Source organism: Pelmatolapia mariae, linkage group LG15, assembly GCF_036321145.2.
Source record: "Pelmatolapia mariae isolate MD_Pm_ZW linkage group LG15, Pm_UMD_F_2, whole genome shotgun sequence".
Lineage (NCBI taxonomy): Eukaryota > Metazoa > Chordata > Actinopteri > Cichliformes > Cichlidae > Pelmatolapia > Pelmatolapia mariae.
In genome coordinates this window covers 25,476,868-25,504,156 of record NC_086240.1, presented here as the reverse complement: position 1 = coordinate 25,504,156, position 27,289 = coordinate 25,476,868, and the positions used below count along the sequence as shown (strand labels likewise).

Here is a 27,289-nt window from a genome sequence, read left to right as displayed (position 1 = left end):
TCGAGCTAGTGGGTAACAGACGTCTCCGAAAACGTCGGAGCGCTTTTGAAAATATGTGGTGTCTTGATAAACTGAGCAGATATTTGAGGTTTACACAGCTACATTCTTGCCTGAAAATATGTTAAACCTTTATTTTGTGACCCAGAAAGAATAATAAGAGTAATATTAAAACTAACTAGCGGCCGCCATTGTTGGAAACTTAGCCGGGCCGCGCTATGAATTCTGGGACACAGCTTCTTCTTCTTCTTCGGGGTTTAACGGCAGCTGGCATCCTTGTACATGCAGTGCTGCCATCTTCTGTTTCAGTCCGTTATTACACTCTTAAATCCTACTACTTATTCCTGCGTGTTTTGGAATCTTACAAAGCTTCAAACGACGCGTCGACTATTAAATCAGTCGTCGACGATTTTGATAGTCGACGTAATCGTGACTAGTCGACTAATCGTGGCAGCCCTACTGTACATGTCGGGAAGACTCGTTGGATTTAACTTAAAATTCCACCAACAAGGACGATAATGTCAAGTATGGCTGGAGGCGAACAAAGAACGGGAAACGCCTTTACAATTGCGGTTAAATGGTCAGATTAAATATTTTTGGCACCAAGTAAAATGTTCAGATTTGTGTAATTGTTTACATATTTCTTGGTGATAGTTCACACATGAGGTGTCTTTAATCATTCATGGTCATGTCGTTTTTTTCCCGTTTAATCCCTTTGTATAAAAGTTCCACAACTATACTTATAAAAAGCAAAAACCTTTCCTGATTTGAATTTGGCTGATGTCCGCTTCAGGTTTGCCTGCTTGTGCCCTTCTGGACTGTATCAAACATTCCTGCTGTTTTTATTTTTCTTTCTTTCTTTCTTTTTTTTTATCCACTTCCCTCTCTGAAAGTCCAATTCTGCATCTGCAGTGCATGCTGACCTTTATGGTATCAAAACCACAACCCTTTAATTAAGTTTTACAGAAAAAAGGCAAGTCATATTGAGACAAATGGAGTAAGCATGTGCAGCATGGAAGGCACCAAAATAGAGCAAATATTTCTCTATTACAATGCATTGGAATTGGGCATCCCTGATAATCTGATACGTAAAAAGTAAGGTCCTGGTCTCACTGCTGACCTTCTGACCTGATGCATTTCCTTTGGGCTTCAACACCACTGACTCGTCCACTGAAAACCGCCATTTGGAGTCAAAGTTGGAGGCCAGATTCTCATCAGCAGTGGTGAAATCTTTTGGAAACAAGAGTTGATATCTGTTGTCTTCAAGTAGTCCTAATTGGATGACCTGAAAAATTTAGATGAGAAAATATTTTATTTTTAAAAATCTGTTTTGAGTTGAATCCCAACTTTAACATAGTTGTCGCACAAAAAAACATGACAAACTGTTGCATCCACTTCCAAAAATAAGCTAAAAAATCTGATTCTGATGGACGTTATGACAGACTATCTCAGATTAGTCTTTTTTTTCTTATCGTTTTTATTACAAGCTTCACTGACGTCGTCACGTTTCCAGTGGTGCTCCAAAGCTGTTTGACAGTACATTATTATCACCTCATAGTTTTGAGCTGTGTACGCACCATCCCCCCTTTCATTACTGTAATATGAGCCATTCTTCAAGGATGAAAAGACATTTGGGCACGTGTTGAAAATGACTGAGCGAAGTAGGCGAGGGAGGTTAAGAAGAAAATGACAACATTTGAACCATCATGGTCTCAGAATCTCTGTGTTGAGGCAGAGATTTATTTTGCTTCTCTGAAATTCTTGCTTTAAAAAAGTATGAGCTAATGGAACTCTTGTTGTGGCCAATTGCAAATGATTTTTATTTTCTTTCCAGAGTGAAGTTCAAGGATCCCCAGTATCCAGATGGCTTTGTGTTCAAGGCGGTCCTCCTGCCTGGAGCAAAGTGAGGATTTTTCTTCCTTTTTGCATTTATCTCATGAATTCCTGGTTGAACATTAAAGGCTTTATTCATTTCAGGTGCAGAAATAGTTTTTTCGTTTGCCCTTGTAATTCCTAAAGAATACAGCAGTTACATTCATATATTTTTCTTATTGTAACAATTCCATGAAAAGACCAAGACCAAGTATGCGTTGATTCATTTCTCAATACGTTGTGAATGTCTGATTTGTCTCAGGCTCTCAGCATCCTTCAGGTCCGTTTGTTCCTAGAAATTATATAAATCGTTACAACATGTGGTGGCTCTGTTTGCAGAAAGGTAGTTAGTTCTATTGGAGTCTATGGAAAAAGGATTTCAGAGCACCATTAATATATAACCTTAAAAAAAACCTTCCAAATTGGGTTTATGATGTGAATCCCCAGTTTCAAGGCTTATTCAGTACAGAATTGGCCTAGTCAGTGTCTTCATATTAAAGGAAGCTCCTGGAAGAAAGCAGGCAGATGTTAACACTGCAGAAAACAATAGAGAAAAGACACAATGATGTCGCAGGACTCGACTGTGCAAGTGCTTTGAGACCTTTGATATACACTGGGCACTGGAGCTGATCTTGCTCAATCAGCATATACCAGAGTGATGCAGGACGTCAGAGCCAGGAAGAACACAGAGGCTGTTTTAAAAAGTAAAAAAAAAAAAAACCTTTGCAGACTAAATCCTCCACTTCTGAAGTTCTCCGGCATGACTTGAAACTGTGAAAATGAGAGAGCAACACTATGTCACAGACACAGATTCATCCACTTTTGTCAACAAGAGCGGTAAAAAAGTGTATTTTCAGCTGTGACAGAGGCGGTAAACTCAGGTGGAGAAAAAGAGAAAAAAAAAGGTTTTTTTGTTTCTGAAAAATACAGAACTGCACTAAGATCACAATCACAAAGTTTGTGGGTAAAAATACGAGTCCTTCATCAAATACGAGTCCTCCTACAATTCACTGGCAGCATTTCAGTGGCGTTGAGACCTGGATTTTTTTTTTCTAAAAAGGCGTCACTGATAGATTTGAGGGTTTCAGTTAAACACGATGGCACTCTTCCCTCTCTCATATATGTCAATAAAAGGAAACCTTTTCCACATCATAATGCTGTCTTTCAGGATTCCCAGTAAGGTTCTGAAACCCGAGGACTGGGTGAGAGGGAACGGGCAATCTTGGAGGCCTCAGCTGGGTTTCAACCCAAACAGGCAGCAAGCTCACCTGGACCAGTCTGGCTTCAGGGCTCTGGGGTATGTTCATATTTACATTTTTAATATAATCAATGTTAAAACCAGTAAAAAAAAAAAGTAGAACATTCCTGTTTTCCTAAATTTCGAGTGAAAATGGTTCAGACTTTTTCCATTCTCACATTCACCTCAGTCAGGCAAATCAGGACCGCTGTTGGGTCGTTTGTTAACATTTCCTAACAGGCCCCGGTTAGTCCAGAAATCGGTAGGTGTGTGGAGAACAGTTGTACAGTGCTGCATTCCTTATTCATATATGATGAGAATCTCAGTCAGGATAATGGAGGCCCTCTACACTCCAGGGATACATCTCCCCAGACCACAGACCCACTGCCAAACTGGTCATGCTGGGGGATGTTGCGGCTGGTATAATGTTCACAATGGCATCTCCCGGCTTTTTTCACGTGTGTTACGTGTGTTCATTGTGAACTTGCTCTCAATTACAAAGAGAATGGGGCAGTAGTGGTGGACCTGTCAATTATGCCACCCTCAGGGAGTGTGTTCCTGGCCGTCATGTTGCAGGGCTCTTCCTGTTCCTCCGTACAGAGACGAGCAAGATACAGTCCCGCTCTCCTGATATTTCCTTCCCACTTTTGAGACTGTGCTGAGAGACACAGCAAACCTGGAGCTGGACTGTCTGTGCGACCTGAATGAGCCTGAATTCTCCCAGCACTGATGAGGACTTTAGCAAAAAGCAAATTGGAGAAAAATCGGTCAGGAGGGATAAGGAGAGAGCAATGGTTTAGCTGGAGTTATACAGGTTTTGTATTATACTGTGATGACAGGGTTTTTTTGTTTGTTTTTTACAAGCAGTGCATAACCATATCTTTGTTACTGAGTATTTTTCCATGCTTTTATTTTGAACAGCAAACAGTGATGCCTTTTTAATATAACTTTGCATCCTGAAACTTTTTTCATGGTTCATCGGTGGTTTGATCAAGTTCGGTAAACACACCTGTCTCTGAAGCTCCTCGCTCTGTGTGATGAGATCATTTTAAAGCATCCAAGTCTGTCTGCCGTGACTCAGTACAGTAGTTTTAAGTATTTTTAAAAACAAGGATGTATTTAAATGTTTACTGCCTCCCCCCCACAGTGGCCCCCATTAACCAGCCATCCTTGATTATGATCTAAGCTCTCTTCTCCACACATTGATATTATCATTAAGGAAATGTGAATAATTGAACATCTGGCTCGGCCCGACTGTGGGAATTAATTATGCACAGATTTGAAGAAACATAATGTATTCCTTCCCCCCCCTTTTTTTTTTCCTGCTAAAGTAAGTCGTTAATTCAGTGATTCGGGCCGTTATGTGCCTTGATGGGACCACACGGGCAGGTGCGAGCAGGATGGCGAGCAGGAAAACCTGAAGGAAATGAATTTTTTTTTTGCTTTGATTTTTAAATTGTGCATTTATGGGTGTGTGTGTGTTCAGTTTAGGAAGAGGCCAGAGGTCATATGACATTTCTGGTAGGACACAGGCTCTTGTGTGGAAAAAGGCCAGGCAGAGTAGCTCACTGAATCATTTAACCCTTATGTGTTAATTGCTTTGGTTTGTTTTGTTTTTTGCCTTTTTGTGGATGTGCAGGGAGTAAAGATAATTTTACCACCATGAGACGACATTGTCCATCCAGCTATCAACCAGTCCATCAATCAGTCAATCCTGCTTTTAATGCTTTTCATACTTCCTTGTGTTTTCTTTTTCCTGTGATCCTGAAATTGTTCCCCCTCCAACATTGGGGATGATTCCTGAATCATTTTCAGGGTTTTAAGGTATCAGCTTAATACAGTATGAATTGATGGCATGTGCCTGATTCTACATTGCCTTATTGATTAATTGATCAGTCAACTGATTTTCTTTTAAAAACGGTTAAAGGAATAGTAGGTTTGCAAAAAACAACAACAACCTCACCAAATGCCACAACTGTCACACTGACTCATCAAAACTGGACAACAGAAAACTTGGGGGGGAAAAAAAAAGTTGCCTGGTCTGATGAGTCTCGATTTCTCCTGCCACATTAAGATAGTGACATCAGAATTTGGCATAAACAGTATGAAAGCATGGGTCCATCCTGCCTGGTATCAACAGGTCAGACTGCTGCTGGTGTAATGGTGTGAGGAATTTATTGGTACAGCAAAGCCAGGCCCCTTAGTACAAAAGCATTTAAATGCCCAGCCTGAATCTGTGTTGTTGCTCAGCATGTTCATCCCTTTATGACCAACTGAATGAATCGGTCACCAGATCTCTGGTCGATAGAGCACCTTTGGGATGTGTTGGAACAGCAGATTGATATCATGGATGTGCAACCGACAGATGTTCAGTAACTGTTCCATGCTGTCATTTTAAAATGGACCAAAACCTCTGAGCAACGTTTTCAGCACCTTGTTGAATCTGTGCCACAAAGAACTAAGATGGTTCTGACAACAAAAGGGGATCCAACCTGGTACTATGAAAAGTGTGCCGAGGTAGGGTGGCCAGTGAGTGTATGGTGGAAAATTTAAAAGTAATTCAATGTTACTCTGGCATTTGCTCTTCTCTTCTATCTTCTATCCTGCATTTAAAAAAAAAAAAAAAAAAAAAGTGTTATCAAACATAATTGATGAGTAATGCTAAGACTAAAAAGCTGAAACCAGCAATCTTCTTCCTTTGTTTTATATTCAGCATATTCAGACCATTTTTACCCACTTCAGTCTCCAGACACTGCCCAGACATTAAGGTTAATACCGGGTGTGTGTAAAGGTTACTTTACACACTTTCTTTATTTCTAAATTAGTTTTTAACATCATAGCTTCTTCTTCTCTCTTCAGCCACAATCTGAACAGAAGCCAACAAGGTGGAGGACAATACAGCAACACTCCACCGCCAAGCAGCTACAACCAAGGAGGTTACCGACCTTCACACAGCGGTGGCCACCAGTCTTTTCAACGTAAGACACAAACACACACTGATGTAATGCAAGGCCTTATTTTTGCCCTACTCAGTGTTTAACCGAACATTTTTCTTTTTTCCAGAAACCAGTAAAGATTTTTTTAGTGGTCTTTAACAATAAAAAAAAGGATCCACAATGAATTTTACAGAAACAAGGGTTAGCGCATTAGCATTAGCAACCCCACCAGCAAACATCCATTTAACTTTGTCTCACACAGTTTTTGTCAAAGCCTCACAAGTTTGAAAAACGCAGCCCTAACCTTAAGCCCCCTGAATCATCTTTAAAGCCCCCTCGAATGGCCACTATCTTAAAAAAAAATGTCCTCAATATGAAGATGGAACATTTCTGGTTCATAAATAGTTCACAAAATTCACAGTTTGATTCAGAATGATGTATTTAAGGCTGTTTGCATCAATATAAAAGCAAATAAAATTATAGATGAGCGTTTAATTAAAATTTATTCCAACTCTCATTTTACAATTTAACAATCCAAGGCCTCAGAAAAGCAGCTGTGTAGGCAGATGAAAGAGCCAGTCCTGCAGTAAGAGTCCTCTTTTAAGTAAAACACAGTGTGAGATGCATTACACTCAAGACTCTAACCTGTTCATGGTTTGGGGACATGCTGTTTCATACTCCAGCACTCCTGCTCTGTCCTGTCCTGTTACCATTAATTTGACCTTCTTAAAAAATAATAATTACAATATTTTAGACTTAGAAATAAAGACAAAAATCTTCATGGCACTTTTTTTTTCTTTATTAAAATTCTTGACAAATCCAAAGCATCCTGGAAAGTTTGGTCAAATGTGACTTTACCAAAGGAATAAAGTGATTTTAGTAATTTAAAAGTGAGTATCTTGGAGCATTTTAACTTTTTCAGTCTTTATTTTCATTTTTTTAGATGAATTTTAGATTTTGGATTAATTCTAATTAAGAAAGTGCATATATTTTCCAAGTGTAGTTTTTAAAACGTTTCTCTATCCCTTCTCTACACAAATAAACAACAGTTTTCTAATATAAAAATTAAAAGTATTTACATCTGAGTTTACCACACTGAGAGTAAATCTGACAACACACTCAGATCAAAGTTTGGTCAAAAGTAAGTGGACCTCATCAAACTGCTGCTGTAAGGTCACTGATGAGCGTTTGAAATTGGGTGAATTGTTGAGTTTGCTGCTGTAACCTTGAGCTCAAAAAATCAATTGAGATGTTTTGCTTTAATGCACCCCCCACCAACAGTACCTGCTCCATTAAATTCAGTAAAAACTTTCTTTTGGCGTTCCTCTCTGGAATGCTCTCTTTTTCTTTGCACATTCCGATGGCCTTGCTTTTCATGACAGAGCATAAAGCTTTTATCACGAGGCTTTGACATTCACGTGTTATTCTAAATATTTTTATCCCTTTAGCAGAGACGAAGAAAAGCTAAAATATTCAGCAAAAGGTAAAATGCCTCTTCAGGTGGATTTCAAAGAACTGTAGTCATGTTAAAAAGGAAGTGTGACCTCTTTAAGTTGTAAGGTTTTACATATCCAGTCTGTTAAATATATCATACGTCTCATCTGTAGACCTTAGATGAACAACAGCACATGACAGATTACACCAGAAGCAGTGTGTTTGAATCTTAGCAGAGTGATCTGAACAAAAAACAAGACTTATGGTCTGATGTCCTTTGGCCTGCAAATACCTCAAACCGGCTGTCAGCACAGAGGTGTTGATTCGGGCACCTTGCAGTCATTGAGGCGACTTTGAACTCCTCTGTATACCAAAGTATTTTAGAGTCAAATGTGAGGCCATCTGCCTGACAGCTGAAGCTTGGTCAGAACTAGGTCGTGCACTAGGTGTTTCTACAAGCTGCTTAATCATGGGGTGGAATTCGTTTTTCACAGACTGCTTCTGCATTTTCGTTTAGTTGTTAAGTGAAAAACAGCTCTGTGTAATGTGTTGTACGTTGGTGTTAATCTGATGATGTATTGATGATCTTTGTTACAAATGTTGATACATTAACCCTTAGAAGTGGAAGAAGTTGTACTTTCTTTTTCCCATTATTATCCATTTTATGTCAGGCACGATTGGCTCTGATATTTTCTAGGTCAGTTGGTGGTTTGTTCTTTCTTTGGTTTTGAGCCTTCTTTAAGTGACTTTTTCTTCTTCAAGTAACGTCTCTGACTATCTTTGATCGCCATCATTATAAATAGTTGTCCCTCAAAGTGGATTAAATGTGTGTATGAAGCCATTTTGAATTTCTTTTTTCAACTGGCAGAAGAAGGCGGCGACTGCTGCAGTGAACCATTCATGTCACGATTATTTAAGCAATTTATTGGTTATTTGTACCAAATGGCACAAAAAGGAGGAAGATGCATCTTTTCTAGGTTGTTTTTGAGTGAATCAGCTGTGAATAAAAAAAGTAATTGATCTTAAAAATGACGTCTTAATTTTCCACCGATGGACTGATGTAGTTACTGACTAATCAGGTCACATCTGGAATGGACACCGTTGCCATTTCACTCTGAGGAAATTGGGCTTCAGCTGCCAAACGGAGACACAAATAATTGTGTTATATGATTATGTTCATCACATGCAGTTGAACAGCTCGTCACATATGGAGGCAGAATCCGTCTCCCAGCTCCTAATCACGGTCTGTGCTCGGCCTCGGCCCTGGCCCCGCGGTCCTCTGCCAGCTCTCCTCCAGTTTGACTTTGATGTGCCAATTTGCAAGTAGATGAATAATCTCATCTGCCCACTGATGGCGTGCGGGGGAGTCTCGGCTATTCTGGTGGCACTTGATGCAAATGGGGGGCTTTTGGCTCCTCCGGATTGCGGCAGCACCTCCCTTGGCCTCTGCTGCTCGTTCTTAGTGTTAAACTTGCCAATTAGCAGCCCGGGATGTTCACCACCCCCAGCTCTATATTTGTCCTATCATTCATGGAGAAATTATTTCAATAAAAGGGAATCATTTTAAATCCTGCTCGTCCGGTTCTGGTGACACAGGATGATTTTTATTGTATCAGCTTGAAGTACCTGAAATAGAAATATGTCATTGACAAAGGTAGCATTTCTATTTTATTAGATTTTTACATTTTTTTTTTCCTCCTGAAGTTTTAAAGCTTTTCTGTGCTCAGTTTTGATTTAATGCGGGTGTGTTAATCTCAGTTTCACTAAAGACCAATCTGCAAATGTACTTCTCTTTTTTTTTTTTAAAAAAAGGGAAAAAAAAGTTAATGGCACACTCGATCATGGTATCACACAGAGTCAGCTAAACTTCAGGGGGTTATCGATATGTCACATTATGAAACACAAACCATTGTGCATTTATTTCACCTTCTTTGGCTCCCTTGCAGTGAAATTCTGTGTCCTGCTCACTGCTGGTGGTGTGACACGGTACCTGCAGCCCATGCAGGTTGCACAGGGACTCCAGCTCCTCCAGGATGGGGGCACATCCTTAAATGCTATTTGTGAAGGTTTGCTGTGTCTGTTAGCACAGCCTCAAGAATGTGAGGAGATACTAGGAAAGTGGGCATTACATGATGAGAGCTGGACAGGGCTGTAGAAGAGCATCAACCCAGCAGCAGGACCAATATCTGCTCCTTTGTGGAAGGAGGAGCAGAGGAACACTGTCGGAGCTCTACAAAATGACCTCCAGCATGTTTCTGACAAAACTGTCAAAGTCAGACTCCTTGAGTGAGGCACCAGGGCCTCACATCCTTTAGTGGGACCGACACTCGGAGCCCAGCACCGTGGAGCTCAATTGGCATTTGCTCAAGAACACCAGAACAGGCAGATCCACCGATGGTGCCTAGAGCAGGTTCACACCGAGCACATGTCACAAATGCCACACTGTCTGCAGACGTTTTGATATCTGTGATAATGCGTCAGATTGACCCCTTCCTTGACCGCAGAGATCTAAGTTGCAACATGATTGACGACTTGCCAGAGTTAATTCTTGAAGGACTTTGACACGGTTTCATATGTGTGCCAGTGTGTAGCTGATATTCTTTGAAAACAGAGGTTGACTAACTGTGAGTGGATAGACGATCCTCTGGTTATGTTCCATTTAGATGTTTTCAGTCCCTTGCCTCAGGTGAAATTGGCTGCCTTCAGTGTTAGCTCACCTTTTGTGCTATTCTGTGTTGACTGGCTTGCTTACATCTAGACCTGCAAAGTTTATTGAGCACCCAAAGTGATTCCAGCATAAAATGTGCTCTGAGTTTCATCCGTGTGGAGCAAAATAAGATTTGTATAGAAAGTGTGGATTTTTTTTTTTCATAAGAGGTGATTAAATTATTTGTTCATCTCTTCTGATTCTTTTTAACTTTTATGGAAAAACCGAACATGGTCCAGTTCTAATATCAGCGACTCCTGGAATGTGATTATCCACACAAGTAGGCCTTATTCTGCAGCAGGAGGCCAGAGGCTTGCTTTTGTCCTGGTAACACTTTCTCAGGGCCAATCCTCTGCTCGCCCAGTAATCACTGCAGGCTTTGCTGGGCTTTTGTGTGGTGGCTTTGCTTGGTTGCTGATTAGTGTTGTGGGAGACCGGGGGCCGATAATGAGACTGTCGAGTGGCTCCGCTGGACACTGGCCCCCTCTGATAAAAGCATCCGGGAGGCTCCAGTGCCATTGGGTGTGTGATGCGCTCTGAAGAGGGTTGAAACCAAAGTTAACTTGCCCCTTTGACGACGTGGCTACCTCCTGCGGTGATGTGTCAACACGCAGCCTCTGAAACATGCTGCTGGGCTTTGTGTGCCACAGCCAAACCAGCTGGTGTTTAATAACCAGCCAGGGGAGTCTCTGCTGGTGGCCATTATTGTCTTGACATGCAGTGACACCAAATTTTAACCAGAGCAGCAAAGTAACTGTTTGATCCAGCAGCCACAGTGGTCGATAAGCCTCCCAAAGTCCACTTCAGAGTAGCAGCTACACATAATGGCTGCTCACACAGGCTGGTGGATCGACTTCAATAACATAAAGTCATTGGATTTTATGTGGCCTCGAGTATTTTTGTTCTTTATGTTTCTTCGAGTTGTGGTAGAGAACATTTTTATTTAAACAAAATTATTATTAGTAGTAGTAGTATTAGTATTATTATTGAAGATTAGCTTTATGTCCACTTTAACGTAAACTCTGTAACCTCAGAAGTGTAGGTGTAAAAACCTGTTTGCTTTTTCACACATGCACTCCAGATATGAACTTTAGTAGTCATTTCCGAGAGACTGTGCACGTTGGCCCAGATGCTAAATTGACATTAAGGTTATTGTCAGGTGAATTCTGTGGTACATGTGATAGATGGCAACTTCACACTGATGGTAATGAAGAACTCTCTGAACTTGCATTGTTTCTAATGGCCAGCTGGGGCGACTCCTGTGGCTGGGAAAAGACTCAAGGTAGTCTATTGGGAAAATAGCCCCAGGCTTTTTAAAATCACCATTACACTTTCGATGTCTGCAAATCCACTATGGTCTGCTTGGGTCCCAGTGACGTAATTTGCCATCTGGTGGTTAGCATGAGAGTTCATCATGACGTCCATGTTCTTGCCTGTTTTTTGTGACCACATGAAGCTCCCAGGCTTCTGACTTCAAGCGGACTTTAAAGACATATAACAAGAATGACTGCTCAGCCATCCGGTCTCCAGCTGTCCACAGTCAGAACCTGCCCCCCGTGATAGAAACGGCTGTTTTTCTCAAAAATACATTTACTCCTTATTGAGTAAGTTATTCCTTGTAAGCACGAACTATAATAAAAAAGAACCCACTGAGGTTGCAGAGGCTGTGTGACATAGCCAGAGCAACCGGTGGTATAATCATGAAACAAAAAGAAGGACTTAAAACAAACTAGTGAAAATCACGTATCCTAAACAGACAAAATAAAATACAGAACATTTGAAATTCATCTACTCATGTAGCAGTAAGCTAATGGTATGATTGCAGTTCTGGCTGGATTTTAACCAGAGCGTCACAAATCTGCTTGAAACTGTCAGTAACAAGTTTTACTCTAATTTTTCTACCAGTTATTTTGGGCTTGACAAATTAGTGCAGATTTTGGTGGATAATGTATGATTTACATATTTAAATATAACATTTTGTGGCATCTTTCCTTGACGTATTGGTGAATGTATAAATTACCAGGTCCTCGTGATTCTGCATGTATGTCTGTCCCAGTAAAATGCTCTTATTCTGATTCCAGCCATGTCGCAGTCATTTGTCTTTTTTTTTTTCCTTCTGAAATTACCTCTCGGTTTGTGGAGCAGCAGCAGGAGCAGGTCGCTAAAGTTTTGTCCAAATAATAGAAAAGTTACTGTCCTGCTTCTGGGATCTGAGTCAACTAGTCGCTGAACTAATTGAAGCGATGTGGAGAGAGACGTTTAGTTGTTTAGCGCGCTTGTAATCCCTGCATTAATACAGTGGACGCAGCGCGTTTTAAGGATTTAAAGCGTAATCCTTTGTTGGCTTTTGTCCGGCGCAGACTGGAAGTCTATACACTTTCAGATCATTGTTAATTAAGGAGATTGACAGGTGTCCACTTGTAATTCTCTCTTTTGAATCATCGCTGGTGATGGGGGGGAGGCCAGAGGGTTGTGGAGTTATAATTGGAGCCCAACTGGGTGGTCCACTTAAAGTTTGTTGGTGGAGGAGATAATCAAACATGAAAACTGAATGACAAAAACAAAATAAGAATGTGTCAGCAGCAGTCTGCCTGCTTGCTGCTAATTGTGTGTTTTACTGCTTTTTGCTGTGGTCAGCAGAGAACGGCTACAGTATTTCCCACTTGCTTTTAGTTGATCAGGTGATTCTGATTAATTTTTTTGTTTGTTTTTTTTGTTTTTTATCTGCATCAGTTGGCTGGAGATCTTATCAGCATCCCAAACTCAGGATTTCTATCTGAATGACATCCCCTAGTATTGTCAGGCAGATTTTATTTATTCTACTAATCCAACAGGAAGTTTTCAATGGCAGATTTGTGTCCTGTTGTGATCCTAAAGTGGGTACTAACATGTCTGGAGTTCAGAGTTTACAAATTAGTGTCATTTTAAATATTTGAGGCGCTTTGAAGTTCAAATTTAAACACAATAATTAAAACTAGCAAAAAGAGTCTGGTTTGGTTGTTTGGTGCTGCTCAGAGCTTTGCAGACCCACATCTATATGTTGGAAAAATATGTGCAGAAGATGGTAACGCCAGCTACTCGCATGCCTGTTAGTGTAGTTGTTGCTTATGTAGCTTTGCCCCAGTGCAGTGTCATAATCTTTTTTGCAATGTTTGATTTTTTTTTTAGTTTTTTCCTCTTTGTCTTTATCTCCGCTGATTCACTTCTCCCGTATTTTTCAAGCCAACCTTTGAACCAATGACCGTGTCAATGCCTTGAGGCTACATTCTCTTGGCTTTTTGGAGAATTGCTCTCAGGTGCACCTGTGCAGCCTCTCCATTGGCTGAATTCCCATAATTCCTCTCTCTGTTTAGCCAAAGAGCTACAGAAACTGATGCTAATGTCCACGTAAGATTTTAAGTTAATCTCTCCATCACACTGCGATTTACTCGGCGGTGTTTTAAACTACATGCTCATGTCAGCATGTTAGTGTGGTCACAGTGACGGCGCTATTGAATGCTGACATTGGCTAATTAGTATTAAAACTAAACTTATAGAAGATATTGGAGGGAATGCCTTCTGCTTATGAGACTTTACAACTGGACTTGGTCTTTCAGGTCATCTGAAAAGTGAGGTGAACTCGTCATGTGGTTTGTATTGCTGAAAACGAATTTTAATAGGTTCACTTTTCCTTCGTCTTTCTCGGTTGTCTTTGTCTTTGTTTACATCTGAAGTGTGTATAAAAGTGTGTATGTTGGATGGTGTGACTCTGCGTCTGTATGCTGGAGCATGTCTACTTAATGTGTGGTTCGAATCAAACTGTGAAGCCCTTTGTAAATGTGTTTTCAAAAGTGTTTTACAAGTTGTTGTTATTAATGTTATTATTGCTATTGTTATTACTGTTATGTCGTAAACCAGAGAAACCTATTACTGTCTAGTTTGGTATATGTAACTTGTAGCAAGAAGTGTAAAGAGGACTAAAGGAAAACAGTTTAAGACATAGTTGCCATCACACATTTTATTTCCTTTTAAATTAGCCTCAATAAAGCCCAAAAATGAAATGTACAGCTGCTAGGGGATAAACTGCATCACTGTCATAGCTCAGAGTGTTTCAGGTGTTCTACAGAGAAAACATTCACAAAAAATGTCAGGGTCCACCAACATCCTCCTCCAACAGATCCTCACTTTGCTCCCGGATGTACGAAGTATTAACAGTAGCTTAGGTTTTTGTCACCCACCAATGAGGTTTTAGCCAAATCCATATCAGCAACATTGCAACAAACCCATACGTTTTTAAATTTTAGCATCATTTATTCAAATGCAGTTGGTATTTTGTGCTGATTGCGTGCTCAGAAAAACAGGAAAGCTTCTTTCAATCAAGGTTAACACAGGTTCGCCATCTTTACGATGCAGACTGAGCATGTAAAATTATTAATGCAGGTGTTCGGTCACATCACTGAGCCTGTTTATGAACAAATATTAATGCCCCCACTCTCATCTAATGCCCACACTCTTCCACCCAGACACTCCTGCGAACTCATCCCAGTCCATAATTTTTTCTTTACTCCGACTTTAAAGCTTCCAGGTTTGTAAACGTGAGCCTCTGGGTCCTTTTTCACAGCACCCTTCACCCACCCCGGGGCTGAGCCACTCAGCAGGCCTGCCCCTATAAACAAACAGCCCCACGGCTCGCAGCTGGCCATCGCCTTGGCAACAGTGAATCTGGAAGAAGCCGTTCCCTTTTTTTTACAATTTTTTTTTTAAAGTGTGTCTTTGTGAAGGGCTTGCAGCGATGGAACCAGGGTACTTGAGGCGTCGACAATGCTGCCGGCTGAATGCTTATTTCATTTTCTGAACAAAAAATGCAAATGTGGTGCTCCCGCTCCCTCCTCGCATGCGTCTCCCCTCTCCACTCTTCCAGAGCCCAGTGTGATTCGACGTTTGTAAAATCCTAATTTTATCATGGCAACTGATTCGTTCTGTGTGCAGGGCAGAAATGAAGGAGTTGGTGTTTTTTCTTTTTTTGGTTAAATTCTGTTTCTTTATTTTGTTTTTTTTAATCTCTGGGGATTAAGCAGGCATCAGGCGGGTTAATTAGTATCCGCGTTTAATGTCAAAGCCTTCTGCGTTTAGCTTTTAAACAGTCAAACTGGAGGATTCTCTCAGGTTTCATAACAGTTTAACTCAGTGAAAGTCGCCCGTTGATGTGAATCTGACACATTTTATCATTTAAACTGAATCACAAAAGCACACCAAACACCACCTCCTCGCTGCTTAGTTGTACGTTGAGTTAAAGGCCTTCAGATGCAGCTCACTGAAGCTCCGTGCTTCTTAAAAAGATTTGAGCAGAACCACTCACAAGCACGTCTTTTGTTCCCTGCAGATTCCAGGCAGAACAGTCTGATGGGAGCGCCTCCCTCCTTCCACCAGCCCCAGTTTCCAAGGTGAGTGTGCTCTTTGTGAACCTGCATTAACTGGTTTTCGTGGGAAGTAAAGTTCGCACTTAACATGCTAACTTCACCTGTGTCGATGGATACGAGCAGCTTTTTGTGGTGGTTTGTCCTGGACTTTGTCCTCCACTCGTCTCTAATGCTCCTCAGATTTGTGTGTTTTATTGGTGTGAGTCATGTGTGAATTAAACATGTCCAGGCCTGTGTGGTCTCCACATTTCCAGCCTTTCCGCTCTGCCTTCCCTCCGTTGGGGGGCTTCGTCCGAATTAAGATTTTTTCTTGTCGCTCTAAAACAAATTTCTCTCGAGGAGGTTTGTGCAACTTAATGAGGCATCACTAATGCTGTTGGCGACCGCGGCGTTTCCCTGCGCCTTGGCCTGGCCCGCACAGACTGGCTATTGATTCTGGCTCCAGACCTCTCCAAAGTCCTAATCAGGTTCTCTCGTTCAACTTTTCAGGCCTATTGTGGCTCCGTGTCACCTCAGGTCAGTAGTTATTAGCGGCGACTGAAAACAGTTTCTTTAACTACTCAGGACAGGACCAAATGAAATGCAGGAGGAACTTGGAGAGAGGGGATTATGGATTCCAGCGCTCGGTTAAGTCCGCCGCTGGCCAGAGTGTGACATGGTTCAGTAATGAGGGATGGGGCTGCCGCTCTGTTTCTGCTCTCTTCATTGTTCCTCAGAAGAGACTTTAATATCGCCGCTGGATCGGCACATTGTCCGGTGGCCGTTTGGAGGGCCGCAGCGTACTGGCTCTGCGCTCGGTCCCACGGACGCAGCGCGGCCGCCTCAATTCAGGAGTGAGGGCGACTCGGGCCATATGGGAATATGGTTCATTTCATTTCATGTGCATCGATGCTAAGTCGTCTCTGAGGAGAGGCCGTTTTGACTCTTTGACAGCTCGATCCCTCGGTAAACTCGAGTCGATGGGGATTTTAAGGAGGCCACTTCAAAGCAGAATTGAAAACTGACTTTTTGGATCAGTCGGGTGGAAATTCTCCAAACATGAATTAATCTTAACTTCTTAAGTTTATGAAGTTGGTCAAAGCCAAATTATTTTTTTCTCCTCATTTTAATGAATAAAAGATTCAGACTGCTGCAAAGAATACACAGGTTGTCCTTTTGTGGTTTTCATTTATTGCTTTAATCAAACAATGTGCAGATAAAACAGGTACTCGATCAGTAAGTGAAAAATGGACTAAAATGTCCTGCTTCTCGTCTTTTTGTCTGCAGGTTCACACAAATACACGTTTACTAATAAAAGGTTTTAAACTGTTCAGAAGGTTTTGTCAGAATTTGAAGCCCACAGCGATGCTGCTTATACTCCCTCCACACTTTTGTAAATTGTAAAGCCACTGTATCATTCAGCTATTTATGGAACAGGACGGCTCGGCGCTCTGATTCAGGAGGCCAAACCAGCAGGAAATTGGAGTCTGTGTTAACCCAGTGCACATACAGCGGTGACCGATTTTAGACTGCTGTAATTAGTGAGCGTAAGTGGACGGCTGTCAGCCGAACACCTGAAAATAAGTCGTAATAATTCTGTGGATTCTTTTTTAATTTAACTCGTGATTTTAGGCTGTTTTGTTAATGTGATATAAAACCCAGTGGTTGAAGCTCATGTAAAAAAATTAATAATAATTCTTAAAAGTACTTTAAACACAGCACATCTTGAGTGTAAATACTATAATAATATAGTATATTTTCGTTTATGTCTATCACACAAGTTTGGTCGTAAATTTAATTTAATGTGGTATTAAAGGGTATTTAAATATTACCTTTACTGCTTTTTTGTTATGTAAAAACAAAAAACATAATGTGTTTAAAAGCCCCAAGAAAGGAAAGAAAAAATGAAAATGAGTCTGTTTAATTTGTTATGATTACTTATTCTTGTCTAGTTAATGAGTTCAAATTCTTTTGTGTGACCTTACTATAATTTTGAAGTTTGGGGTGTTTAATATACAGGAAAATGTTACAAATGTTCTGCTGAAGGTGCTGAAAAAGAACAATTGCTGCTATTAAACTTGATTAATGAAGGTCTTACAAATAAAGTAAGTGGAGTGTTTGTTCACTGTATTCAAATTTTTAAAGTTTTAAGAAAAACTTATTATTATTATTATTATTATTATTATTATTATTGTTATTATTATTGTTATTATTATTGTTGTTGTTATTATTATATTCTCTCCTTTTTGTCCAAATTAGAAAAAAAAACCTTTTAAGTCTTATTAAACAAAAATGATATAAAATGTGTTAATAGGGATGCACTGATCATGATATTGGTGATTTTTAAATTGTGATTAAATGTCATCTTCTCATGCCAAACATTGTTTATTTTAGTTCTTGTGTATTTGTATTTTTTTTACAGTGACAGGAAAATAAATTACTCTTCATTATAACAAAAAACTCAACACTTTCAAAGTTTTCCATCTCTTTCACGTCATTTTTAAACTTTTAGCAAATTCCAAATATAATTAAACCGTCAGGTGAATATTTCTGCCCTCCAACACTGGTTAGAGGCAGATATTTGGTTTATCGGTGCATCTGTGTTTTTAAAGGAGTCCTTATTGTTACCTGTGGGAAAGTATTTCTACATTTCTAACCTCAGGTGTCTCTTACTCATTGTGTTGGAGCTTTCAAAGTTTGACGTGCAGATTTGACGTTTCTCCAGGCAGCAGCAGCAGTACAGGGGCGGGGGTCACGGCTGGGATCGGGCCATGCAGACGCAGCAGTCGGCGTATCAGCAAAACTGGAACCGTGGCGGAGGCTCGGGGCCGGGTGGCTACCAGCAGCAGCAGCAGCAGCAGCAGCAGCAGCAGCAGCAGCAGCACTACGATCACCGTAGAGATGACTGGCATGATCGCAGAGACAACCGGGGGCAGCACCATCAGGTAAATGCGACGTTTCCACGCACACCAATTTGTTTACGACAAGTGGAGGGCAGGGCTAAAACTTCCATCTTCACTTGATTTTGGCTTGTTTTTATTTGGTAAAGTTAAAGTGAGACTTAAACTGTTTCTGGGCAGATGCAGAAGAAACAATCTGATTGGTTGTTGCTCAGTTGCTTCAGATTGAAATCAGGAATCTTTTTGCTTTTTGGGTCTTTTTTTTTTTTTTTTTTTTTTAAGGTTTTTTTGTAAAATATTTAATTATAATTTTTATAACAGTTTTAAGTATTTTAATTTTAATTATATATTTTTGAATTTTGAAATACTTCATATTACTGTTGGAGAAGGTGTTTTTGTGCCTGATTCAGTGTTTTGAAAGAAAGTGCTGTGTGAACTGTAAAACCCAGAAACACTCAAATATCAACAGACAAAACATAAAAACTCAATACGAATTTATGAGAAGCTGAAACTTAAAGAATTAAGAAATTATCAAAATGCTTAATTTTATAGAGTGAAATTTTTTTTTCTAGAAATATTAATCATTCGGATTAACTGATCAGAATTTAACCAAAACAGAAATTTCAGAATTTCAGAATTTGTGTTTTGATAACTGTTGATTCTCATCAGACAATAAAAGTTTCTTTCTGAAGCATTTTAAGTGAACACTTAAGCAACTCTCCTCTGATTGGCCAACAGAGTTTGATAGAAATTCTAACCGGAAACTTTAAATAGTTTCAGTAAAGAGTTGTTTTACAGTATAATAGTTTTATTCATGTCAGCATGCTTTTATTCTGAAAGGAAAGCATGGAGACTGCAGAGTTTTCTGGCGTTCTTTTAAAACTAGAGCCAGAGAAAGTTCAGTGTGTAAAATTTGGAAAAGTAAAGAGAATTTTTTGGCTCAGTTTATCTGTGGGTCTGATGTGTTAAAATATCAGATCACACACATTCCAACAACAGTGTGCTTCGTTTTATTGAAAGTTTTGGATTTATTTTTGTTTTGTTTTTTTAAACAGGAAGACTTTATTTTAAGTCTGTGTTAATCTAAATTATTTCCTCAGTTAAAAATTATTTCAGTGAGATTTCATTTCATTTGATTTTTAGCGTTTAGTAAAACAAGAAAAAATGTGACAGATGTTTAAATTCTTAAGCTTGTGGCCAAGACTTGCACTGCTCGTGCTAAATGGGTGGACTAATTAAGAATAAAACCCTCAGTGTCATCTTGTCTTTATATTAATATAACTTTAAAAAAAAAATCTGACCATCCACCATGTAGACTGTTTTAATACAAACAAAAAACAATTAAATTTTTACAGAGAAAATCTTTGTATTAACCAGTTTTTATGTTGTTCTATTATATGCTATACTTTTATTGTGAAGCACTTTGGGATATTTACCAGTGAAAAGTGTTCTGTGAATACATTTTACTTACTTAAATCTTTTAATACTGTTTTAATAGTGTTGTGCTTGTTAAAGTTAAAGTTATTCCTTTGACCTGATCCATATTTATTGTTGTAAAGCTGTAATCTTATTTTAAACCTCTGTCTCTATTTCAGGGCTACAGCTCCGGCAGAGGTTACCCTCTCCCTCCTCCATCCAGAAGATACAACTGGAACTAAACTCTTAATGATGTTGGGATTTTATGGAACGGGGAACTGTTTTTAGGGGAACAATGTCAACATCTAGCTTTTTTTGTCCACATTTCATATTATTGTCTTGTACAAGGATTTTTTTTCCTTTATTGTACTACTTTGGAAAAAAAAAAAAGTGTGTTATGTAATCTCTGATTTTTATGATGAAGCCTCTTAAACTTGTAAAATACAAGTGAGTGAAGGACAAAGTGTCCCGCTGTGGTTATTTTTGAGAGGAACCTCTCCAACTTGGCTCATGTGTTTCAAAAATGAAAATAAATTCTTCTCAGTGATGTTGGTATATTTGTCTGAGCAGAAATCTCTTTTTTTCGTGAGTTAAAAATAATAAATAAACCCATTTAAATTTAGTTTAAATAACTGTCCTAGATTTTTTGGTGAATATTTTGGGATATTTAAAGGTGGACATTTGATAGAAATCCGTTCCATGTCCAAGTAAATGCTGTCCTGTTGGTAATTAGAGCTGTATTGATGGAAATGCGTTAGAAAAATAAAAAGGTCCAAAATGAAAATATGATTTATTCAATACTGTAAACAAACGAAAATCAGCTTTAACAAAGGATCTCTGATGACGTGCCTCAGTTCGGTTTTTGTCTTTATGAGCTGCTTCTATTGCTCCGCTTTGTTGAACCTGCAATAATTTAATTTGTTCTGGAAATAAAAAAAAAAACATGTGAGAGGCGCCGGAAGCTGTGCCTCATCCTGAAGCTCCTTAAATTAAAGTTTCTCTGCATTCAGTCTCAGTCACGTCTGGCAAATACAAAAAAAAGAGAGAGAAAAGACTTAAATGTTTCGTTTAGAAACGGGAGAAGAAAACGCGCCATCATCAAGAGTCAGCGCGAGCCCGAGGCTCTAATTTACAGTTTGAGTTGTGCACTTTTTATTGCTCAAAACCGCCTTTGAGTCACTGCGTGTGCAGAAGGAGCCGAACCTTTACGCACGGAAGGAAAACAAAAAGATTGGCGCGTGTCCTGCAGAAAACTCCACTCGGAATGATGCCCTCCTCTCGGCATCACTACCAAGTTCTGCCGTACAGTAAGTTGGAGCCGATCATGCTGTTGGTGTACTCAATAAGCGCCGCGTCCGTCTGCGTCATGTTGATCTGCCCGTGCAGTCCCAGCGGCGGGCTGGGGGACAAATCCTCCAGCTCCTCGGTGGAGGACAGCTGATTCACCTGCGGCTGCTGCGCGCTCTCCGCCATGGCATCCCCCACGCTGCTCTGCCTGTTCCCGCTGTGGTTCGACCCACTCGAGTCGGTCCGGCAGCCCTTAGAGTTCTTGGAGAGGACCGGGGACACAGACGAAGCCCTGCGTGTTGCTCCGCACAAGCCGCCGCCACCGCCGCCTTCCTGCTGGAGCTGTTGCGCGGCCTTGTCCTTGGCCTGCCGCTTCAGCTTATAGCGGTGGTTCTGGAACCAGATCTTCACCTGGTTCGGGGTGAGGTGGATGAGTCCAGCCAGGTGCTCTCTCTCCGGGGCGGACAGGTACTTCTGCTGCTTAAAGCGCCGCTCCAGCTCGTACACCTGCGCCTGCGAGAAGAGCACGCGTCGCTTCCTGCGCGGTGCCGCGTGCAGCGTCACCATAGACTTGGCGGTGGAGTCCATCCCGGCCAGACTGCCCACCATCCCGGGCATGTTCATCCCCGCGGAGGGGCCCATGAATCTGGAAACTTTGAGAAATCACAATCAGAGTTTGGCTTTAAAAAGAAAAAAAAAATTAACTAAACTCGTTTAGAGAGGAAAAGTGAAAACGGTAGAAAAAAAAATTAAAATGTTAAATTACCCCCAAAGTCTTGTGTAAAAATAGGAAAAGTTTGTTGTTGTTGTTGTTCTTCTTCTTCTTCAATAATGAATCATACTGTAAGATTTTATCTTTTAAACCAGACCGACAGGTGCGAGAGTCTAATGGGATAAATCAGTGAGTTAACTTTAAAAGATCAAACATGTTGACGTTAATTTAAAGGCATTAAAAATGCAGTTAATCAGGATTCAATTTGTTTAGGAGCAACAAACAAACGTTTAATAAAACATGAATGTTTTTAAATCCTTCAAATCGTTTGGAAGAGGAAGACGGATTATTTTAACATGTCTAATAATCATAATAAAGTAACTTAACTCTAACAATCGCTTCAGTCTAACTCAGGCTCGCCTCTCCGGGCCGGGGACGCTCTTACTTGTCGGGTATCGGGGCTCCGGGTTGCTGTACCACGCCGCCGCTGCCGCCCCTCCGCCTCTCACCGTCTCCTGGTAGGACGGCAGGTCTCCGACGTTCCCGATGCCGCCGTTGCAGAACCCTCCGACGGCTCCGGAGAACTGCGGTACCCCGTGGGGCACGTGGTAGGGCCCGCCGGGGGCCAGAGCGGCTGCTGCTGCTGCGCTGGCCGAGCCTGATGAAGAGGAGGAGGATGATGAAGAAGAGGACGAGGACAGGTGGTGGTGGTGGTGATGATGGTGATGGTGGTGGAGGTGAGGCGGCTGCTGCTGATGGTGCGCCTGCTGCTGATGCTGCATACCGGGCTGCGAGACCTGCGGCTGCCGGTAGGCTCCCAGCGGGGATCCGAGGCTCCCCGCTGCGGGGTCCATCACTCCGAACCTGCGGTAGCTGTCCTCCATCGGGCTCAAGATGTCTGTGACTGAGAAGGGAGTGGAGTGCTTTGGGCTCAAGGACATGGTGCGGCCACCCCGTGCCCTCCTGCTGCGTGCGGCTGGATGTGCTCGGTTCTCTCTGGCGGCTCTCTGCCTGCGTCCCCCTCCCTCCCACCGGCTTCTTGCTTCCTCTGTGTCGCTGGGAAAAAGTCCAGCTGATCGGCAGCAGGAGGAGACCAGTTGCCCTTATCCCGCTGGACCCACATGGAGGGGCGGAGCGACGCGGACACAGCAGCCAACAATGGTAATTGACATTAGAGGTAAGCAGAGAAAATGGTTCAGACCTGCTGCTGCTGCGGATTCTGTTTCCGAGGCTGGATAGAGTCAAAGCCCAAATTCCTCCAAACATCAAAATCATCACCTGATTTACCACAGCGCATATTTACCCGGAAGAGAAGAAGAAAAAGAGCGGCCACCTGTCAGAGTTCTCACCGCGGCTTTCCTTCAGATCGCTCTTTATTGGAACTGAATTTGATGTTTTTTCATTTAAAGTGACCATAAATGTGCCCCATCCCCCCCCCTTTCAACGTGTGACACCTGCAGCTCTTTCGCGGTTTTCTTCTGTTATTGCGCGCGAGCAACAGTGCGCAGGTCTATTATCTCAGTTTCATCTTCCAGTTACGCGCGAGTGGATCTGAGAGTCGGTGAGACTTCCACGCGCGGTTACCGCTTCGTGTTCAAACCACAGCTTTAATGTGACTGCGAGTTTAATCTGCGCGTGTTTTAATCCCGTGTATTTCCCGCTCTCTACATGAATTTTGCGCACGAGCTAATCTGCTCCCTTTGTTCACTCCGCGCGTTACAAAAGTTCACAAAAATAAACCGAGCTAAACTTTTGTTTCTGGATTTTTTTATGTGTAACTTCTCCTGTAAACGAATATTAAGAAGCTATTAAATCAACCCAAATCATAATTATTCAGTCTGTATTTATTGTCAAGTGTTTATGATGTAAAAATCTTTGTTTCACTGTCTTTAATCTAACAGTCTTTGCATGTAAATAATTTATCCAATTATTGTTTTATTTGCTCAATTTGCAGGTTTGTTTGTTTATCCTTTTTTATGACATAATACATCCCAATGAAAGTTTCAAAGAGTTTAAGATTAAATATTTAAGATTAGAATTATCAGTGAGAGAAATGAGACTACAGAGAAGCTTTTGGCGCTTTTTGTAATTTATTTAGGAAAAACGCTAACATGAAATGGAGCTACATGCGTGTGAGCCGAAGAAGAAGAAATGACCCAAATAAAAAAATATATATATTTATTAAAAATATATATATTTTTACATCCAGATAAATGCTTTGGATGATTTTCAATTCTTTTTCCGGTAGAAGTGAGACTGAAGCTGAAGCTCTGACCTTCATTTTAATTCTACTTTTTCTCGTCAGAGCTGCGAGGATATCCAGACTTTTCTCCTGATCTTAAACCTCTTTAATGTTCTCACTGACCGAAAACAATCCACCTTTAAACGTGCACCTTCAGCTATCCTGTAAACAGTCCGAGGAGCCAATCACCTGCTGACCTGCAGCACCACGTCACGCCACGTCCTCTTTGGAGTTTTCACAGATCGAGGCTTCCCCGTTGCAGGACGGATCGGGAAACAGCCGGGCCAGGACCGAGGCCGGGATCCGGAGCTTCCTCCGGGCTCAGAACTACTGCTGGCGGTAAGTGAGGTAACCCGGCGGGTGCAGAAGCACCGGATCCACCTGAAACAAGGTTCTACTTTGAGGAGCTGGAGCTCTGCAGTGGCCTGATGGTGTTTACAGATGTTTCCAGCCCCTGTAACGTTTTATAACGAGAGACGTTATCGCTATAACTATTATTAATGAGTGATAGTGCTCTAATATGACATCACTACAGTAAAGTTATGTGTTAATGTATTTATGCAGACTTAAAGGATGCTTTAAAGGTTTTTCAGCTGCTCCTTTATATATAAACTCTAATATTGTGGAGACTATATGCGGGTCTAGTGTTTAACTTCTGCTTCTATTCTACTTTTTATTTACTTTTTACCTAAAAGAGACTTTTAAAAAATGCTGCAGTGTCATAAAGTTCCTACAGGGTCTCTGAATATTGTCTGAGGCTGTTTAGTTTCTCACATAATCTCACATATATATATATTTTTTAAATACTTTGTCACAGAGACTGTGACTTTATGATGCATATAAGGTCAAAATACGTGAATATAAAGAGAGGCGTTTTTAAGTAATGTAATGGCTCATTCTTCCTCATGGCGCCTTTGTTTTTTGCTATAATCACTGCAGTACTTTACAGAGTTTTGGGCTGTCTGTGTTACTGTAATTAATTAATAGGAAAACTATTTTGAAGTAGTACACTATGGTATATAATATTCATTAGATATCAGTGTAATACTGTTTGCCGCTGTTTCTTTTCTGCTATTTATTGTTTTTAATGTGACCCAGAAAGACCTTTAAAATGTTACAGTGTAATCTTATTCACACACCTTCACACTTTAAATGTATCTGAGGTTGTTTATGAAGCATTTAAGGTCAATATAATACTTACAAATATGCAGAGAGGCGTTTTAAAATCTTACCACTACATGCCAAAGCTCTTTTTTGATACAATTACAGGCACTTAGTGATCTAATGCTCCTTTAATGACTTTAGAAAAAAACTATCACACCATCTTAATAATAGTTAAAACTTGTCACATACAGACCTTGAGTGCTTTGGCTGGTCACATATAATTAATCTGTTTTAGGTTTTACTCACTTTATTATTTCCTAAAACAGTTTTTTTTTTTTTTTTTAATATTTGGTTGTTTTTTTCATCGCTGAAACTCTGAATATGTCTGAGACCTTTTATGATGCGTTTAAATTCAACTTGGTACAATCAGATTCTTATGGTTAAGGCTCCTTTCCTGTCCGATATAATCACTGCAGTATTGTAGTTTCAGTGACTCTGAGCCACTTTAATGATTTTCAAGTGAAAAAAGAGAAAAAATAAAAGGCTTTAAAATATTACACGCTAATATTTTAAAATGTTTATATCATTGCAGGTTTCTGACTCCTTTTGTCTCGCTATTTATTTAATTTTTACATGACCTAACATGTATTTCCTGGGATTTCACCAAAGCATTCAGGCCTCTGAGCTCTACTTATTCCACTCATAGTGTATCCAGCCTGATTTTGTGGGGATTGACTTTATGGTCTCTTCAGAGACACTTTCATTACTCCCGCATGGACTTTAATTGTGTCTGTGGCTCTTTATGGTGTGTTTAAGCACGTGATACATGTATGTCTGTTAGATATTTTAAAATCCTCCAATTACTTGTTGTTAGATATATAATCATTGCAGTATGTGCAGACTCTTGGTGTGTCTACTTTAATTACTTTATATGAAAACCTTTTCTTTTAAATACAAAATTAAATTAATAGTAATAGTTTACGCCCTATGAGTCTACATACCCCGTGATGTTGTAGTAAAATTACGAGCCTCTGGTACTCAGGTTTCTCATAATGTGTCCAATTTGGTGTTTATTGACTTTAATATTTCCTAAGAGGCTTTGTAAAAGTATATTCCCACAGGGACTTTTAATGTGTCCAAGGATATTTGTGATATGTTTAAAGTGAAAACATTTCATGTAAATTCCCAGAAAGGTCAGCCTCTAACATCGCCATACTCATGTTCTCTAATGTAAGATTTACAATGAGTTTATTTTTAATTCATTATGGCTCAAAAGTGTTTTTAGTCTTTAAACTGAATTCCTTTTATAGTGAGTGTTACAAGTAATTATACTGATGGGGTCATTTCCAAATAATAGGGACCATTATTTACTTGTTTAATGATTCTATGCTATCTCAATGACATAGCAAATTTTAAAAGCAGCGTTTCTTTAACTCTTTAGTATAAGACGGGAAGTGTGATATAATTATTATACAACAGGCCTCTGGTGCTCTTTGTATGTACAGTGGATCTATTTTATTGTTTATTGATGTAATCTTCACCCAAAGAGGCCTTTTGAAAATGTTATATGATAATATTCCCACGGGGACTTTGAATGCATCAATATAAAGCATTTAAATGCACTGAGAGGTCATCTAGTGTCACAATACTCATGTTCTCTGCTCTATTATTTAGATTCCAGCTAATGTAGGTTTATTCCTTTAAATGAAATTCCTACAGGGACTTAAATGATGTATATATTACCAGTGATGCAGATCAGTTTATTACCAATAAAAGGGTCTGCGTGTTGTACTCTAACATTGAAATCCCTGCAGTGCTGTGCAGAGATTTAGTGTATCTTTGCTGCTGTTAAGTGATTTTTATGGTGAGTTAATTAAACTGAAAGGTGTTTGTTACACGTAACTAATTAATTGGGTGTTCACTTCTTTATTCTGCTAAATAATGTTTTAAACAACGATCCTATAATATTTCCTTTGGCTTTTAAAACAGCAGTTTATCCGTAATAATCCACATGATTTATTATCTGTGTAGTTAAAACTAAATGTTCATTATTTTCTCACATTTATG

At 40.2% G+C, this 27,289-nt stretch overlaps 2 protein-coding genes across 2 annotated transcripts in view; one reads left to right on the top strand and one right to left on the bottom strand.

Annotated features, from left to right (window-relative positions):
• Window positions 1–20,526, top strand: part of xrn2 (5'-3' exoribonuclease 2) — a 47,780-nt gene extending 27,254 nt beyond the window's left edge. Inside the window, exons 26-31 of the mRNA XM_063495766.1 lie at window positions 1,832–1,900; window positions 3,038–3,166; window positions 5,966–6,084; window positions 15,546–15,606; window positions 18,287–18,506; window positions 20,057–20,526. Of these exons, the coding sequence (XP_063351836.1) occupies window positions 1,832–1,900; window positions 3,038–3,166; window positions 5,966–6,084; window positions 15,546–15,606; window positions 18,287–18,506; window positions 20,057–20,119 (661 nt within the window). The 3' untranslated portion in view covers window positions 20,120–20,526. The remainder of the gene's footprint in view (window positions 1–1,831; window positions 1,901–3,037; window positions 3,167–5,965; window positions 6,085–15,545; window positions 15,607–18,286; window positions 18,507–20,056) is intronic.
• Window positions 20,527–21,164: 638 nt separating this feature from the next.
• nkx2.4b (NK2 homeobox 4b) lies at window positions 21,165–22,817 on the bottom strand. Its single transcript, XM_063495827.1, has 3 exons — window positions 22,322–22,817; window positions 21,363–21,817; window positions 21,165–21,329 (listed from the first exon to the last, which is right to left on the bottom strand). Exons 1-3 carry the CDS (start codon window positions 22,815–22,817, stop codon window positions 21,165–21,167), a joined length of 1,116 nt encoding a protein of 371 aa, XP_063351897.1.
• Between the last annotated feature and the right edge of the window lie 4,472 nt (window positions 22,818–27,289).